At 45.7% G+C, this 19,012-nt stretch overlaps 2 protein-coding genes across 2 annotated transcripts; one reads left to right on the top strand and one right to left on the bottom strand.

The window, feature by feature from the left end:
• Positions 1-1,836: 1,836 nt before the first annotated feature.
• Positions 1,837-6,301, top strand: LOC119353605. The gene is made up of 6 exons (XM_037620227.1): positions 1,837-2,036; positions 3,067-3,120; positions 3,195-3,228; positions 5,378-5,418; positions 5,857-5,916; positions 6,010-6,301. The coding sequence occupies exons 1-6, from the start codon at positions 1,971-1,973 to the stop codon at positions 6,067-6,069; spliced, it is 315 nt and encodes a 104-aa protein (XP_037476124.1). The 5' UTR covers positions 1,837-1,970; the 3' UTR covers positions 6,070-6,301.
• A 416-nt stretch (positions 6,302-6,717) lies between these two features.
• On the bottom strand, positions 6,718-9,657 carry LOC119353606 (probable 4-coumarate--CoA ligase 5). The gene is made up of 3 exons (XM_037620228.1): positions 8,577-9,657; positions 8,063-8,475; positions 6,718-7,951 (listed from the first exon to the last, which is right to left on the bottom strand). Exons 1-3 carry the CDS (start codon positions 9,567-9,569, stop codon positions 7,729-7,731), a joined length of 1,629 nt encoding a protein of 542 aa, XP_037476125.1. The 5' UTR covers positions 9,570-9,657; the 3' UTR covers positions 6,718-7,728.
• Positions 9,658-19,012: the final 9,355 nt, after the last annotated feature.

Below are 19,012 nucleotides of genomic sequence, written 5' to 3' on the forward strand. Positions count from 1 at the left end.
TCGTCTCCGATAAGAATACTAAGGTGGGCGCTTCAACCCTCACCAAATGGTGAAGTTCACGAACTGTCTCCGGGTTCCCAAGCCCGCGACAGTTCCACGTTATGCAATTCATTTCTCCAGGCGGGGCTGTGCATCAGCCACCGCCTTCTCGCTAGTAGTTCCTCCTTCGACGAGCTTTTTCTTTTTTGAATCCCTGCTATCTTCCTTGGATGTACTCGGCTCATCGCCTTCCATGGCCCTCTTCTTATTCCAAGTGTCCTGATCCAGGATCATAAGCTGGTTTGATGTGTTGGTGCGGCCTTCAGGCCCCATATCCACTTGACGGTACACTCTCTCACGGCCTCTACCTCTACCTCTGTCATAGCCTCTTCCAGGCCCAGTGCGGCCACCCTCGCCGCCCCGGGCATTAAACTGATACACTGCGTTCCTGACCATTCCTTGCTTGTTTTTCAGTGGTGAAGTAACCTCCTCTCCCTTCTCTACTTCCTCTTCTTCAGCATCCCACTCCTCTTCTCTCCTGGCGCCCTGCCTTCCCCCGTTGCTGCTCATTGGGGGTGCATTCGCCCAGTTCTTGCGAGGTCCAACCCACCTAAGTTTCTCCCCGTACGGTAGGCACCCCTCCTCATCCCTTTCCCCTGGATCCGGGCAAAAAGCGTCAGCGTGTCCAAGCCGGCCACACGAGAAGCAGAAATACGTCAGTCCCTCATACTGAATATCATACAGTACAGATTCTTTTGTCCTAGCCGATTCTAGCTGCACCCACCTCATAAGGGGTTCCTGTACCCTTATCCATATTCGTGCTCTAAGGCACTCACCAAAGGCAAAACCCTTTGAGTCCACATCCAACTTGATTACTTCTCCCAACATCCCTGCTATGCGCTCAGGCCATGGCGGGTATTGGAGATTAAAGGGCAGATTGATTACCCTCGCCCAAATCTGCAGCTTCTCAAACTTCCAATCAGATGGCCGGGCCCTGAAATCAAATAGTTCCAAGATTACTGCGTGTTTCCCCACCATCCACGGCCCGCCTCCATAGATGTGATCTCGATCCCGTTGATTCTCCAGGTTTGCAACAAAGGTGTTCTCCCCTACCGGGTTAAAGCTCAATCCCCTCGGGTTACCCCAGGCCGGTCGGAGGGCATATGCGATAGAGTTTACATGGATGAACTTACGGTGCAGTACCCGGCCCACCAGCGCCACTGGAGGTGCCTCTCCTTCCACCTCCTGATCATCTACGACCAACTTCTTGTTTTCCTTGTCTGTCAGCTTCATCTTCTCCATCATATGCTCCACCTTCTCCCTCGACTTCCTCGATTCCTCTGACGCCATGTCGCCGCCCCACAAAACCCTAGATGCCACCTCTCCCTTCGTGTTCCAAAGGTGGGTAGGGGTACCAGGACCCCCCCCCCCCTTGATCACCCTGAGAGCAGCCGCAGGGGAAGCGCCGATCAGGGCTTGGGTATAGCATGGAGATCGTCCAGGATGGGTGCGCGCGCGTGGGAGATCGCGATCGCCGCCGCCGTCGCCTGTCCTGCCACTAAACCCTAGAAAACGGTTCGGGCTTTAGTATGGTGTGAGAAGTCCGAACTTAGGTCTGGAGGTTCGAGCACCAGGATTGAACCTTGATGGGCTGGGGATATCACAGTCCCTTTAACCATACAACCACATGTTGGTTCGCATGTTAAAAGAAAAGTTGTCATTTCTCTTGTACGCTGTCACGCAATTTTTTTTTCTGTTATTTGCTTTGGGCCGAGAGAGGCCCTAATCTGCACAAACCCTGCATGCGGCTCAAAAAAAAAAAGGCCGAAACTGTCTTGGGCCCTTGATTAAGAGCACAAGCGCGGCGCAGTCGTCTCAGGTGGACTCGTCGTCTCCTCTGAGCTCGAGACCGACCGAAACGCACCGGCGTCGGAGCGGCTAGGCGAAGGCGGGGCCCAACGCCGGCGAGCGGCGGCAGCGTGCTCGCCGCCATGGACGAGCAGGAGTTCCGGCGCATGCTCGACCTCTTCCCCGTCGTCCGATCCCGCGACTACTGCGTAATCCATCTCATCCCCGCTCCTCTAATTCTCTCCTGTTTCCTGAGCATGGGGAATTTTTCGTGTGTTTGCGGCGCGGTAGTGGTGGCCCTCGCCCTTGCGGGTCTTGAATCGGAGGCTAGAGAAACCGCGATTTTGCCGGGGTAGGGGATTTTGGTGCGGGTGGCTGTTGATTGGACTTATCCTAGGTTTGTGCGCTTGGAATATGGCTCTGGATTTGGGTAACCTTAGAGTTGGTTCTGGCGACCCGTTAGATCACGCGAAGCCTATGGTATCACTACGCTGATCTTGGAAGTGTTGGTCTTGTAGCAACCCATGGAGTTCACGAGATGTAAATCTTCCATCGACAAGGCGAACATCAGATCCACAAGTAATTATCAGATCGATATTTCTTCTGTAGTAATAAAGCAAATAAAAGAAGGAAAAATCCCGTTAAAAGTCTTCAATTGAAATAAGAATATAAAGGCCTTGTTAACAATGAGAGCGTTTGTGAGCGCGATAAAAGTGTGTATGTATTTGTGTCCTAGCAAGACATAAATGGCAACTCTTTGTCTGGTCTATTGTCTGTATTTCTGAATTTCCCAGATTCCATCAGTTACTCCTACTTCTAGCCCCTCAAAGCATGTGATCCATGTGATTATGTCTCCTGTCCTGTGTCATTTAAGTAAACATGCTAATATTAGCATCTGGCTAATATTAGTTAAGAATGTTAGTACAGCATCGTCAAGGTGCCGCATCTCTTTCAAATAGTGTGTTTGCCATGGATATTTGATGTTAGTCGAGTTATAGCCCTGTGGTTAAGAGACGGTTAAATGCGCTCACGTATATAAACAGAAAGTGTATATAAATAGAGACGTGGGTCGAACGGTAACAAGGATTGCAGTAGTAAGTAACTTGACATGTAATCCTAAACATTCATGGTCAATGCTTCATTGCAGAAGTAACCGAAGGAAACATGGTAAGTGCTTGTTATGTTGTTACAAGACCTTGTGGTTATGAACTGATGCCAACTTTTCTTGCCAAAATGTAGAAGGATGAAGTGGAATCATCAAGCGAAGGCACCACACAGCAAACACGAGCTCAGGTATGGTTGATGTGATCAGCTGTGTGCTGCCTGATTATACTTGAAAATAATTCCGACGGGGCTATTTCTTGCAGGAGATAAAAGGAACCAAAAAGAATGCTGCAGAAGGTATATGGATCAGCATTTTTATGTTTCTCTGATAAATTTTTACCAGAGTTACATCTCATAACTATTCCGGAACCACATCATCTGCCATTATCATTGTAGCGGCCTTTCACTTTGTTCATGTGAATCACATGGACAGTTATTCATTACCCCACACCCCTATCCCTAATTAGCCTTAGATCTATAACATGCATCCCCGAACCCTTGGGAATTTGTTCGTGACCACACATCCCTAATCTCTAATTGGTCCTAGGTCTTAAGCCTGTGCCCTGTTGCTGTTGGCTTTCGTCTTTAGTCTCAATTCTTCCTCTCACTAGTCTACGTCATGGAATTTTGTTCCTTCTTAGGGTTAATAACTCTTAATCTTATATCAATTTCTTATTTTCTTCTATCTTTAAATCTTTTAGAACAAGACTTCTCACATAGGGCTGTTTGCACTTTTGACCACATTTTCGCCCCATATGGCACATGTGGGATTCAAAGCTGGGTGGGCTGACTGCTGCCTGCAGAAACCAGCTAACTGAGGAACATCTCGGTCCTATCAACTTCTACACTTAATAGTGAACTCATCTGATTTGTTATGAATTGTGTTCTCGAGCAACATAATGTTCATTAAGGCTTTCAAACATTAAGAACTAGAACACCCCGCACGTTGCTGTGGGATTTTCTGATAAATTTTATAAAAATTTGGCTGATACATAAAGCAAAGTGAAACGGTGCACTCCAAGGCATGGCAACGGTGTATTCAACCACGAGAAATCCTGAATGTATGAGATAAATTGCAAACTATTTAAAGAATTTTATAAACAGTTCTGAGGTGTAAAGCTAAGCTATATTGTGCATCATTCCTGAAAATAAATATTGCAAATGTCTCACAACATGGATCAAGATTTTGTGTCAGAAAACAGAATGAACTCTGATGTTAAACCTAGATTCAGAAATTGGAAGGTATAAACAAATTGCCTGTGTAAGCATGGCAGACCACCTTAGGTAAATTAGTGCGCGCGCACACACATGCAAAAACGATAGTAAATGTGTAGTTCATTGTGTTTCGCTGCATGCATCCCTCTCAGTTGTCTTCACAGGCTGCACTTGAGATGAAACTTCGTTGGCAATGCAGAATCTGTTAATCAACACTGACATAAGATTTCCATAAAACACTAAGCAAAAGGAAAGAACACCCGCCAAAATAAAATTAATAATAAACAAATTTTGCAAACGAAAACTGTACAGAGTTTCTGACTTCATGAGACGAGCATAACCGGATTAGAGAGAAAGATGAGCTATGCTCCGATGCCTACCTGGTCGCATGCTTCTGTTGTAAACATCAGATTGAATCCCAAAAGTTAATAGGAGAAGAGGATGGGAGTTCTGCACCTAGAAGATGGGGATGTCGTTTGTGATCCTGTGTGGAGCTGGAGCCACGAGGACATAATGCCGATTGGTTACTAATTGCCACAGACTAAAAAGGAAACCGAAGAGGCAGAAGGGGAAACAAACTAATTAGAATCGAGCAACTGTCTTAGGAATTGGACGCGGGGATTTGATTGATAATACAACCAAACGGCTCAGTTTTAACAGGTGACGTGGAGGTCTGTGTACAAAATGCATGTATACACGACGAGAATTGCTGACGTGGCTAGATAATGATGTGGAGGGGCTGCATGTTGAGAAAATTGGTTGTAGTGGGGATCAACTTCTTAAGAATGTAAGATTCAATTTCATTTCCGATAAAATCAAAACTAAGTTTATTTACTTCTAGAAAAACTATGTTTAATTAAGGTTGCATGCACAAACCTGTATTTTCCTAAACTGCCAGCCAAACTATGTTACGAATACGCAGTCCTTTATACCATATCAAATTAGTTGGTTTTTCCCTAGTTTTCAAGCTTATGCACACTTCGGCACGTGGTCATAGAGGTTAACCGAGATTTAGGGAAGCCAGGGCAAGGAATAGCAGAGAGTGTGCTTGACCAAAATTTTGGCTTGCCAAATGTTTGGTGGGGCAACCCTGGGCTCAAACCAAACAAGGAATAACAGAGGGTGTGCTTCTCAACCAACAAGAAATAGCCGAAAATAGACTCAGTTATCTCTGCTAACATGCCATAACACACCAGTATATTAATGATGAATTCTGTGGCATGTTCGACAGCTCTATTCCTGCGGAAATTGAAGATGGCTGCTGAGAAAAAGGTAACCTTTCTTTTGCTTTTATATCAGGAAGCTAGCAACTCAGCAGAAAGTTGAAATATTTTAAAAGCATTACGTGGCATTTTGTGTCATTTATATTTATTAACAGATTGTTCGTATACATGAAGTATATACTTACGGATGCAAACAAAGATATCATAAACATGTCACTCTCTGGCTGGGATGGTAGATGATAATCTGGCAAAATGCTTGTGAGCTTGGTTAGCATGCTTGGCCTTTGTTGGATATATTTTAGTTTACCTTTTCAATTGAGTAATAGCCCTACAGCAGCTATCTAGAATATATAAAATACAGTTATCGTTTTCCCGCAGATCTGGATGGAATAAATATTCGGACAAGGGGGTGTAATTGGCTGATTCGGTTACTCTAGTGCTTACTTTCTGATTGGTTACTAAATAATGTTATTATTCGCTGTCTCAGGTTGGAGCAACAAAGGCAGAACTATTCTGCAAGACATTCGAAGAAGCTCACGAGAAACTTGTATTGACTTCTCTTTTCCCGGAACCTACTTCGTGATAACGTCTCTACCATCTTTCTTCCTGGCGGTCTTATGGGATTGTTCTGTTTGACCAGGTTTACAAAGAACTGGATCTGGATGCTGCTCAAAGGTTCCTGAATGCCTACAAGAGCTGATGATGAGCTGTTGCTAGATGCCTAGAAGATTTGGTTTTCATTCATCAGAAACTGCTGAAGATGTGATGATGTTAAGATTTCTGATATTTCCTTTGTGGTTCCCATCTTCTGCAAAACCATGTAGACAGCCCTGGTCAACCAGCTACATTATTCAGATGTACTGTGTTATCCTTAACATAGACCACATGTATTTTTCTTCCAGCTGCGATCTGTTCGCCCTGTTCTTCAGAGATAGAACTAGCATGTTTCTTCTGTTTCCAATGACAAAAAGTCTGAATCGGCAAAAAAAAGAAAATACCGCAGATGGTACAATTTTAACTAGGGATTTTTTTGGCGGGAAACTAGGGATTTTTTCAAATTGCCGCAACGTTGAACCCGATGCCACCATATACGGATGAACAACATCTTGGAACAAAATATCCCTGTTCAAGAATTCATCCGATGATTAACCCGTTAACTTGCCGATTCATCCCTACTTGTAGGGTCACCGAGTAGCAGATAAACTTTATCGTCCAATTAATTGATTAAATTGCTGATTAATTTGCCGATTAGCTTATTAATCCCCTACTCGCCAGCCAACCGAGCAGCTACCAGTTAGCGATTTCTTCAACAATGCAAAATATTTTTACCGAACTTGCCACGCTGCAATGGTACTTCCAAAAAAATATTATACTGTTTCTTCCAGTTCACTGATATTTTTCACAAAAGTGCGAATACATTATCTGGAGTATATCCAGAACCCCAGAAACACAGTATGCCATGCACATTGGCGACTGATCGATCCTTGCTCACACTCTCTTTGTGGTATTTTAAATTAGGGATAAGTATATTTTTTGTCTCTCAATTTCTTCGAAAATATAGAAATGGTCCCTCAACTCCAAAACCAGCAAACTGTAGTCCCTCAATTTTTAAAACCGGATAAGTTTAGTCCCTCATACCACTTTGGTTGATTTTTTGCTGACGTGGACTGGTTGTTGTTTGGAACTGTGGGACCAGCCTGTTAGTGGTCGAAATTTGAACAGTATGTGGTGTAAAAAAATAAAAGACACGCAAAAAATATAGCTACTTCATTGTGCACATGAGTACAGAAAAAAAACATATGTGCAGAGGACTGAAACTGAAAAAAATAAATCACTTTTAAATGAGTTAATATCATTGTACAGCGAACATGCTTAATATATGCAAAACTACAAAAGATTTTATACTTGTCTGTGTAATACTACATAGTATCCGTGGTATGGTGGTTACCTACTGATCTGGCCTACTTCCGATATTAAGTTCGAAACATGTGGCATACATTTTATTTTAAGCTATTATTCTTTCTTCCTGAGGCTGACATGTGGGACCCTGCACATTTGTACACGCTGATGTCACGGCCCAGCCTATAGGATGTATCTAGTTTTAGTCAAAACCACTCCACGTCAGAAAAAAACAGTCAAAGTGGTATGAGGAACTAAACTTATCCGGTTTGAATAGTTAAGAGACCAAATTTTGATGGTTTTCTAGTTGAGGGACCATTTCTATACTTTTGAAAGAGTTAAGGGACGAAAAATATACTTCTCCCTTTAAATTAGCATGATTTCATTAAAAAAATAGCATGATGACGAGAACAAAAACCGAACCGATTATATATTTCGTGTACAAATATATCAAGCATCATCAGCACGATCCGACGGCCAGCTTTGCTCGGAGGTCCTTCCTCAGAATCTTGCCCGACGGCGCCTTGGGGATGGTGCTCACGAAGAAGACCTTCTGCAGCCTCTTGTAGAACACCACCTGCTTCGCCACGTACTGCTTGATCTCGTCCTCGGTCATGTCGGCGCTGTCCGACGACGGCACCACGAACGCCACAGGGACCTCGCCGCTGGCGTCATCCTTCATCCTGATCAAGGTAGCCGGCCGTTGTTAAGAAACCATAACTCTTACAGCTCAATGAGGACCCATGCATTAATATGAATTCAAGTTCGTGCCGGAGTAAGAAGTTGGTGCTTACGGGACGACGGCGGCGTCGGCGATGCCGGGGTGGGCGATGAGCATGGCCTCGAGCTCCGCGGGCGCCACCTGGAACCCCTTGTACTTGATGAGCTCCTTGAGCCGGTCCACGATGAAGATCTCGTCGTCGGCGTCCACGAACCCGACGTCGCCGGTGTGCAGCCACCCTTCCTTGTCCACGGTCTCCGCCGTCGCCTCCGGGTTGTCGAGGTACCCTTTCATGATCTGCCTCCCCCTGATGCAGATCTCCCCGGGCTGGTTGCGCCCGAGGCACACCCCGGTCTCCGGGTCGACGATCTTGAGCTCCGCGTTCCTCACCACCGTGCCGCAGGCGCCGGACTTCACCGGCGACGGCTCCTTGGCGAACGCCATGCACATCGACAGCACCGGACCTGCCTCCGTCATCCCATAGCCCTGCTCAAACGAAATGACAAACAGATAAGTTTAACTGGCATGGTCGTCGTCTAGACTAGTCATGGTCAAAGCACGAGGAAGGAAAGGTTAGGTATGTATACCTGTCCGAGCACGGCATTGGGGAGCTTGGCGTGGATGATGTCCTGCAGCTCCTTGCCCATGGGCGCGGCACCGGAGATGACCATGCGCACGGAGGAGAGGTCGTGGCGGTCCATGGCGTCGCCCTTGGCCATCTCGACGACGATGGGCGGCACGAGCGGCGCGATGGTGATGCCGTGGCGCTCCACCAGCTGCATCATCTTGACCGTGTCGAAGCGCTTCATGACGACGAGGGCGGCGCCGGCGCGCAGCCCGCAGAGCAGGATGGAGTGCAGCGAGTAGACGTGGAACATGGGGAGCACGCAGAGCACCACGTCGTCCTCCCGGAGGTGGAGGTTGGGGTTGTCGCCGTCGACGAGCTGCGCCACGCTGGTGACCAGCCCGCGGTGCGACAGCATGACGCCCTTGGGGAGCCCCGTGGTGCCCGACGAGTAGGGCAGCGCCACCACGTCGCTGGCCACGTCGATGGGCGCCTCGTGCAGAGCCGAGTCGTCGGCGGCCGCGAGATCGGAGAACGAGGCGCAGCCCTCGGCGCCGTCGCCCGTGGCGACGATGACCACTCCCGCGAGGCCCCGCACCTTGGCGACGAACGCCGGCTCGGTGACCACGAGGGTGGCGCGCGACGCCGCGGCCTGCTTGGCGATCTCGGGCGGGGTGTGGAGCGGGTTCGCCGTGGTGGTGGCGGCGCCGAGGCGGGACGCGGCGAGGAAGGCCAGCGCGAACTCGACGCAGTTGGGGAGGAGCAGCATCACAGTGCTGCCATTGCGGACGCCGAGGGAATACAGCCCCGCCGCCACGCGCCGGGAGAGGCGGTGCACGTCGCCGACCGTGAGCGTCTCGCCCGTGGCGCCGTCGATGAGGCACGCGCGGTCGCGGCGCTCCGCCAGGCGCTCGAAGACGTAGTCGTGGAGCGGGAGGTGGTCCGGGATGACGATGTCCGGCAGCGTCGACCGGAAGACGACCTGCTGCTGCTGCTGCTCCGGCAACGAGCCCATTTCTCGCCGCGTCTGTCTGTACTGGATCGTTTACGGCTGGATTGGTTGGTGGAGCTGTGGGATCAGTGGAACAGTGGGGGCACTGGTTGCGAGATCGACCGAGTTGTCCTGAGGAGTGGAAGGAGCTCGCGGGGTGGTACTTATAGATAGCGAAGGGAGGCAGTGGCGTTTGGTGGGGAGCTCGCCGGAGCGGTTGTTGTCCGGGAGAGGATGACTGGACCTGGTCCAGCTTCGTGGAAGAAAGCTCGGTGCGAATTTCTAAACTCTAGCCGAGCAGCATAGGACATGCATTTCACACGTGCGAAGGAACCACACCTCCGACGTCGGCACATGAATAAACTTGATAGATATAAAATGTTTTTCTCCTTGGGTGGGATGTATATAAGGTATTCCCTTCATTTTTATTTACTGCGCGGACTAGCTTTGTCTAGAGTCAAACTTTGTACATTTTAATCAAGTTTGTAGAAAAATTAGTTGCAACAAAAAGTTTGTAGAAGAAAACATTTTTTTACAAGTTTGTTATTGTAAATGTTTGTACTATATTGTTTATAAACTTAGTCGAATTTTATAAAGTTTGACTTCAGTAGAATCTAATATGTCGACTAAATAAAAGCGGAGTGAGTACTACTCCTCCGTAAAAAAATGTAAGAGCGTTTAGATCACTAGTAATGATTTAAATGTTCTTATATTTTTTTACGATGAAAGTAATAATATAAGATATAAATAAAAACTTGATTAATGTCACCATCTAGCTTTATCCCTATTTTCCGGGCATGTGCAGAGAAAGAGTAAGGTATTAGTTCTTAAATTCTACGACGACATTTAGAGTCAATGCATGTGCCATACATTGTCTCTTAAGTCGTTTTGCTTTGGAAAAATTACAGCTACAAAAACATCATCAGACGAACTCACTAAAGGCCGGAGCTTCGAGTCTTAGAACATCTCTAGCCGTTTAGCCTCCCAAGGTGCCAAAAAAGAGCGGTCTGGGGGCGAATCGGCGCTAGATTGGTTCTTGGGGGCGATCTAGTTCCCAGCCACGCTCCCAGACGCCGCCCCCCAGCCGCGGCAAATTCAAACATAGTCTCATTCCCGCTCACAAAATAGACGCCACAAATCCGGCGATCAAGCGGCCACAAGTTCGACGTACAAAAAGCAGAAAGGACACACGTCCGCATCAGACGGCGAGGTCGGCCTCCGGCGTCGGCGGAGTCGGCGTGCGCGGGCTTGGCAGGGTCTCTGCGCTGGGCGGCGTCGGCATGGCTTCTGTGCTGCGGGTAGTCTCGGCGGCATCATTAGTCGGGCTTGGCGGCGGCGGCGACGTGGGTGTCGGCGTGGGCGTCGTCGTCAATGGAAGCTGGTTCAGGATGATGCCACGCTCCGCCAAGTACCACGCCTTGACCGCCTCGTCGTTACTCTGGAGCATGTCCGCCCTGAAGGAAATATACCCTAGAGACAATAATAAAGTTATTATTTATTTCCTTATATCATGGTAAATGTTTATTATTCATGCTAGAATTGTATTAACCGAAAACATAATACATGTGTGAATACATAGACAAACAGAGTGTCACTAGTATGCCTCTACTTGGCTAGCTCGTTGATCAAAGACGGTTGTGTTTCCTAACCATAGACATGAGTTGTCATTTGATTAACGGGATCACATCATTAGGAGAATGATGTGATTGACTTGACCCATTTTGTTAGCATAGCACTTGATCGTTTAGTTTGTTGCTATTGCTTTCTTCATGACTTATACATGTTCCTATGACTATGAGATTATGCAACTCCCGTTTACCGGAGGAACACTTTGTGTGCTACCAAACGTCACAACGTAACTGGATCATTATAAAGGTGCTCTACAGGTGTCCTCGAAGGTACTTGTTGGGTTGGCGTATTTTGAGATTAGAATTTGTCACTCCGATTGTCGGAGAGGTATCTCTGGCCCTCTCGGTAATGCACATCACTTAAGCCTTGCAAGCATTGCAACTAATGAGTTAGTTGCGGGATGATGTATTACAGAACGAGTAAAGAGACTTGCCGGTAACGAGATTGAACTAGGTATTGAGATACCGATGATCGAATCTCGGGCAAGTAACATATCGATGACAAAGGGAACAACGTATGTTGTTATGCGGTCTGACCGATAAAGATCTTCGTAGAATATGTGGGAGCCAATATGAGCATCCAGGTTCCGCTATTGGTTATTGACCGGAGACGTGTCTCGGTCATGTCTACATTGTTCTCGAACCCATAGGGTCCGCACGCTTAAGGTTTCGATGACAGTTATATTATGAGTTTATGAGTTTTGATGTACCGAAGGAGTTCAGAGTCCCGGATGAGATCGGGAACATGACGAGGAGTCTCAAAATGGTCGAGACGTAAAGATCGATATATTGGACGACTATATTCGGACATCGGAAAGGTTTCGAGTGATTCGGGTATTTTTCAGAGTACCAGAGAGTTACGGGAATTCGACGGGGAGTATATGGGCCTTATTGGGCCATACGGGAATAGAGGAGAGAGGCCAAAAGGAAGGAGGCGCGCGCCCCCCCTCTGGTCCAAATTGGACAAGGGGTGCAGCCCACTTTTCCTTGTTCCTCTCCCCCTCTTTCCTTCTCTCCTACTCCAACAAGGGAAGGAGGAGTCCTACTCCCGGTGGGAGTAGGACTCCCCCTTGGCGCGCCCTCCTCCTAGGCCGGCCACCCCCTTACTCCTTTATATACGGGGGCAGGGGGCACCCCATAGACACAAAAATTGATTATTGATCTCTTAGCCGTGTGCGGTGCCCCCCTCCACCATAATCCTCGATAATATTGTAGTAGTGCTTAGGTGAAGCCCTGCGATGGTAGAACATCAAGATCGTCACCACGCCGTAGTGCTGACGGAACTCTTCCCCGACATTCTACTGGATTGGAATTCGGGGATCATCATCGAGCTGAACGTGTGCTAGAACTCGGAGGTGTCGTAGTTTCGGTGCTTGATCGGTCGGACCGTGAAGACGTACGACTACATCAACCGCGTTGTCATAACGCTTCCGCTTTCGGTCTACGAGGGTACGTGGACAACACTCTCCCCTCTCGTTGCTATGCATCACCATGATCTTGCGTGTGCGTAGGAAATTTTTTGAAATTACTACGTTCCCCAACAGTGGCATCTGAGCCTAGGTTTTATGTGTTGATGTTATATGCACGAGTAGAACACAAGTGAGTTGTGGGCGATATAAGTTATACTGCTTACCAGCATGTCATACTTTGGTTCGGCGTTATTGTTGGACGAAGCGGCCCGGACCGACATTACGCGTACGCTTACGCGAGACTGGTTCTCCCGACGTGCTTTCCACATAGGTGGCTTGCGGGTGACAGTTTCTCCAACTTTAGTTGTATCGAGTGTGGCTACGCCCGGTCCTTGCGAAGGTTAAAACAACACCAACTTGACAAACTATCGTTGTGGTTTTGATGCGTAGGTAAGATTGGTTCTTGCTTAAGCCCGTAGCAGCCACGTAAAACTTGCAACAACAAAGTAGAGGACGTCTAACTTGTTTTTGCAGGGCATGTTGTGATGTGATATGGTCAAGACATGATGCTAAATTTTATTGTATGAGATGATCATGTTTTGTAACCGAGTTATCGGCAACTGGCAGGAGCCATATGGTTGTCGCTTTATTGTATGCAATGCAATCGCGCTGTAATGCTTTACTTTATCACTAAGCGGTAGCGATAGTCATGGAAGCACAAGCTCGGCGAGACGACAACGATGCTACTATGGTGATCAAGGTGTCGCGCCGGTGACGATGGTGATCATGACGGTGCTTCGGAGATGGAGATCACAAGCACAAGATGATGATGGGCATATCATATCACTTATATTGATTGCATGTGATGTTTATCTTTTATGCATCTTATCTTGCTTTGATTGACGGTAGCATTATAAGATGATCTCTCACTAAATTTCAAGATAAAAGTGTTCTCCCTGAGTATGCACCGTTGCCAAAGTTCGTCGTGCCCAGACACCACGTGATGATCGGGTGTGATAAGCTCTACGTCCATCTACAACGGGTGCAAACCAGTTTTGCACACGCAGAATACTCAGGTTAAACTTGACGAGCCTAGCATATGCAGATATGGCCTCGGAACACTAAGACCGAAAGGTGTCGAGCGTGAATCATATAGTAGATATGATCAACATATTGATGTTCACCATTGAAAGCTACTCCATTTCACGTGATGATCAGTTATGGTTTAGTTGATTTGGATTACGTGATCACTTAGAAGATTAGAGGGATGTCTTTCTAAGTGGGAGTTCTTAAGTAATATGATTAATTGAACTTAAATTTATCATGAACTTAGTCCTGGTAGTATTAGCATATCTATGTTGTAGATCAATAGCTCGCGTTTATCTCCTCTGTTTTATTTTTGATATGTTCCTAGAGAAAACTAAGTTGAAAGGTGTTAGTAGCAATGACGCGGATTGGATCCGTGATCTGAGGTTTATCCTCATTGCTGCACAGAACAATTATGTCCTTGATGCACCGCTAGGTGACAAACCTATTGCAGGAGCAGATGCAGATGTTATGAACGTTTGGCTAGCTCAATATGATGACTAATTGATAGTTTAGTGCACAATGATTAAATGGCTTAGAATCGAGACTTCAAAGATGTTTTGAACGTCATGGACCATATGAGATGTTCCAGGAGTTGAAGTTAATATTTCAAGCAAATACCCGAGTTGAGAGATATGAAGTCTCCGACAAGTTCTATAGCTAAAAGATGGAGGAGAATAGCTCAAGCAGTGAGCATGTGCTCAAATTGTCTGGATACTACAATCGCTTGAATCAAGTGGGAGTTAATCTTCCAGATAAAATAGTGATTGACAGAATTCTCTAGTCACCATCACCAAGTTAGTAGAACTTTGTGATGAACTATAATATGCAAGGGATAACAGAAATGATTCCCAAGCTCTTTGTGATGCTGAAAAATCGACGAAGGTAGAAATCAAGAAAAGCATCAAGTGTTGATGGTAAACAAAACCACTAGTTTCAAGTAAAGGGACAAAGGGAAGAAAGGGGAACTTCAAGAAGAACGGCAAGCAAGTTGCTGCTCAAGTGAAAAACCCAAGTCTGTACCTAAGCCTGAAACTGAGTGCTTCTACTGCAAAGGGATTGGTCACTGGAAGCGGAACTACCCCAAGTGCGGATAAGAAGGATGACAAAGTGAACAAAGGTATATTTGATATACAGATTATTGATGTGTATTTTACTGGTGTTCATAAGCAACCCATCGGTATTTGATACTGGTTCAGTTGCTAAGGGTAGTAACTCGAAGCGGGAGTTGCAGAATGAACAGAGACTAGTTAAGGGTGAAGTGACGATGTGTGTTGGAAGTGGTTCCAAGATTGATATGATCATCATCGCACACTCCCTATACTTTCGGGATTAGTGTTGAACCTAAATAAGTGTTATTTAGTGTTTGCGTTGAGCATGAATATGATTTGATCATGTTTATTGCAATACAGTTATTCATTTAAGTAAGAGAATAAATTGTTGTTCTGTTTACATATATGGTTACACACCCAATGAAAATGGTTCGTTGGATCTCGATCATAGTGATACACATATTCATAATATTGAAACCAAAAGATGCAAAGTTAATAATGATAGTGCAACTTATTTGTGGCACTGCCGTTTAGGTCATATTGGTGTAAAGTGCATGAAGAAACTCCATGCTGATGGACTTTTGGAATCACTTGATTATGAATCAGTTGATGCTTGCGAACCATGCCTCATGGGCAAGATGACTAAGACTCCGTTCTTCGGAACAATGCAGCAAGCAACAGATATGTTGGAAATCATGCATACTGATGTATATGGTCCAATGAATATTGAAGCTCACGGCAGGTATCATTATTTTCTGATCTTCACAGATGATTTGAGCAGATATGAGTATATCTACTTGATGAAACACAAGTCTGAAATATTTGAAAAGTTCAAAGAATTTCAGAGTGAAGTGGAGAATCATCGTAACAAAAATAAAAGTTTCTACGATATGATCACAAAAGTAAAATATTTGAGCTACGAGTTTGGCCTTCAGTTAAAACAATGTGAAATAGTTTCACTACTCACGCCACCTGGAACACCACAGTGTAATGGTGTGTCCGAACGTCATAATCGTACTTTACTTGATATGGTGCAATCTATAATGTCTCTTACAGATTTACCGCTATCGTTTTGGGGTTATGCATTAGAGACAACTACATTCACGTTAAAAAGGGCACCATCTAAATCCGTTGAGACGACACCGTATGAACTGTGGTTTGGCAAGAAACCAAAGTTGTCGTTTCTTAAAGTTTGAGGTTGCAATGCTTATGTGAAAAAGTTTCAACTTGATAAGCTAAAACCCAAATCGGAGAAGTGCGTCTTCATAGGATACCCAAAAGAAAATGTTGGGTACACCTTCTATCATAGATCCAAAGGCAAGTTATTCATTGCTGAGAATGGATCCTTTCTAGAGAAGGAGTTTCTCTCGAAAGAAGTGAGTGGGAGGAAAGTAAAACTTGATGAGGTAATTGTACCTGCTCCCTTATTGGAAAGTAGTTCATCACAGAAATATGTTCCTATGACTACTACACCAATTAGTGAGGAAGCTAATGATGATGATCATGTAACTTCCGATCAAGTTACTACCGAACCTCGTAAGTAAATCAGAGTGAGATCCGCACCAGAGTGGTACGGTAATCCTGTTCTGGAGGTCATGTTACTTGACCATGACGAGCCTATGAACTATGAGGAAGCGATGATGATCCCAGATTCCACGAAATGGCTTGAGGCCATGAAATCTGAGATGAGATCCATGTATGATAGCAAAGTATGGACTTTGATTGACTTACCCAATAATCGGCGAGTCATTGAGATTAAATGGATCTTCAAGAGGAAGACGGACGCTGATAGTAGTGTTACTATCTACAAAGCTAGAATTGTCGCAAAAGGTTTTCGACAAATTCAAGGTGTTGACTACGATGAGAGTTTCTCACTCGTATCTATGCTTAAGTCTATCCGAATCATGTTAGCAATTGCCGCATTTTATGAAATCTGGCAAATGGATAAACAAAACTGCATTCCTTAATGGATTTATTAAAGAAGACTCAAAACCCGACCACGGCAGAAGATAGAGAGAGAATGAAAGTCATTCCCTATGCCTCGGCCATAGGTTCTATAAAGTATGCCATGCTGTGTACCAGACCTATTGTATACCCTGCCCTGAGTTTGGCAAGGGAGTACAATAGTGATCTAGGAGTAGATCACTGGACATTGGTCAAAATTATCCTTAGTGGAATAAGGATATGTTCCTTGATTATGGAGGTGACAAAAGGTTCGTCGTAAAGGGTTACGTCGATGCAAGTTTTGACACTGATCCAGATGACTCTAAGTCTCAATCTGGATACATATTGAAAGTGTGAGGAATTAGCTAGAGTAGCTCCATGTAGAGCATTGTTGACATAGAAATTTGCAAAATACGTACAGATCTGAATGTGGCAGACCCGTCGACTAAACTTCTCTCACAAGCAAAACATGATCACACCTTAGTACTCTTTGGGTGTTAATTACATAGCGATGTGAACTAGATTATTGACTCTAGTAAACCCTTTGGGTGTTGGTCACATGTCGATGTGAACTATGGGTGTTAATCACATGGTGATGTGAACTATTGGTGTTAAATCACATGGTGATGTGAACTAGATTATTGACTCTAGTGCAAGTGAGAGACTGAAGGAAATATGCCCTAGAGGCAATAATAAAGTTATTATTTATTTCCTTATATCATGATAAATGTTTATTATTCATGCTAGAATTGTATTAACCGGAAACATAATACATGTGTGAATACATAGACAAACAGAGTGTCACTAGTATGCCTCTACTTGACTAGCTCGTTGATCAAAGATGGTTATGTTTCCTAACCATAGACATGACTTGTCATTTGATTAACGGGATCACATCATTAGGAGAATGATGTGATTGACTTGACCCATTCCGTTAGCATAGCACTTGATCGTTTAGTTTGTTGCTATTGCTTTCTTCATGACTTATACATGTTCCTATGACTATGAGATTATGCAACTCCCGTTTACCAGAGGAACACTTTGTGTGCTACCAAACATCACAACGTAACTGGGTGATTATAAAGGTGCTCTACAGGTGTCTTCAAAGGTACTTGTTGGGTTGGCGTATTTTGAGATTAGGATTTGTCACTCCGATTGTCGGAGAGGTATCTCTGGGCCCTCTCGGTAATGCACATCACTTAAGCCTTGCAAGCATTGCAACTAATGAGTTAGTTGCGGGATGATGTATTACGGAACGAGTAAAGAGACTTGCCGATAACGAGATTGAACTAGGTATTGAGATACCGACAATCGAATCTCGGGCAAGTAACATACCGATGACAAAGGGAACAACGTATGTTGTTATGCGGTCTGACCGATAAAGATCTTCGTAGAATATGTGGGAGCCAATATGAGCATCCAGGTTCCGCTATTGGTTATTGACCGGAGACGTGTCTCGATCATGTCTACATTGTTCTCGAACCCGTAGGGTCTGCACGCTTAAGGTTTCGATGATAGTTATATTATGAGTTTATGAGTTTTGATGTACCGAAGGAGTTCGGAGTCCCGGGTGAGATCGAGGACATGACGAGGAGTCTCTAAATGGTCGAGACGTAAAGATCGATATATTGGACGACTATATTCGGATATCGGAAAGGTTCCGAGTGATTCGGGTATTTTTCGGAGTACCGGAGAGTTACGGGAATTCGTCGGGGAGTATATGGGCCTTGTTGGGCCATACGGGAATAGAGGAGAGAGGCCAAAAGAAAGGAGGCGTGCGCCCCCCCTCTAGTCCGAATTGGACAAGGGGTGCAGCCCACTTTTCCTTGTTCCTCTCCCCCTCTTTCCTTCTCTCCTACTCCAACAAGGGAAGGAGGAGTCCTACTCCCGGTGGGAGTAGGACTCCCCGTTGGCGCGCCCTCCTCCTAGGCCGGCCACCTCCCCCCTTGCTCCTTTATATACGGGGGCAGGGGGGCACCCCATAGACACAATAATTGATCATTGATCTCTTAGCCGTGTGCGGTGCCTCCCTCCACCATAATCCTCGATAATATTGTAGTAGTGCTTAGGCGAAGCCCTGCGACGGTAGAACATCAAGATTGTCACCACGCCGTCGTGCTGACGGAACTCTTCCCCGACATTCTGCTGGATCAGAGTCCGGGGATCATCATCGAGCTGAACGTGTGCTAGAACTCAGAGGTGCCGTAGTTTCGGTGCTTGATCGGTCGGGCCGTGAAGACGTACGACTACATCAACCGCGTTGTCATAACGCTTTCGCTTTCGGTCTATGAGGGTACATGGACAACACTCTCCCCTCTCGTTGCTATGCATCACCATGATCTTGCGTG

Source organism: Triticum dicoccoides, chromosome 2A (genome assembly GCF_002162155.2).
Source record: "Triticum dicoccoides isolate Atlit2015 ecotype Zavitan chromosome 2A, WEW_v2.0, whole genome shotgun sequence".
In the NCBI taxonomy this organism is placed as follows: domain Eukaryota; kingdom Viridiplantae; phylum Streptophyta; class Magnoliopsida; order Poales; family Poaceae; genus Triticum; species Triticum dicoccoides.

Coding starts and splice junctions, on each gene's coding strand:
- LOC119353605 (XM_037620227.1), top strand. CDS start 1,971: ATGGACGAGCAGGAGTTCCGGCGCATGCTCGACCTCTTCCCCGTCGTC. Junction 2,037..3,066: donor TCCGATCCCGCGACTACTGC/GTAATCCATCTC, acceptor GCCAAAATGTAG/AAGGATGAAGTGGAATCATC. Junction 3,121..3,194: donor CACAGCAAACACGAGCTCAG/GTATGGTTGATG, acceptor TATTTCTTGCAG/GAGATAAAAGGAACCAAAAA.
- LOC119353606 (XM_037620228.1), bottom strand. CDS start 9,569: ATGGGCTCGTTGCCGGAGCAGCAGCAGCAGCAGGTCGTCTTCCGGTCG. Junction 8,476..8,576: donor CCAATGCCGTGCTCGGACAG/GTATACATACCT, acceptor TCGTTTGAGCAG/GGCTATGGGATGACGGAGGC. Junction 7,952..8,062: donor GCCGACGCCGCCGTCGTCCC/GTAAGCACCAAC, acceptor TACCTTGATCAG/GATGAAGGATGACGCCAGCG.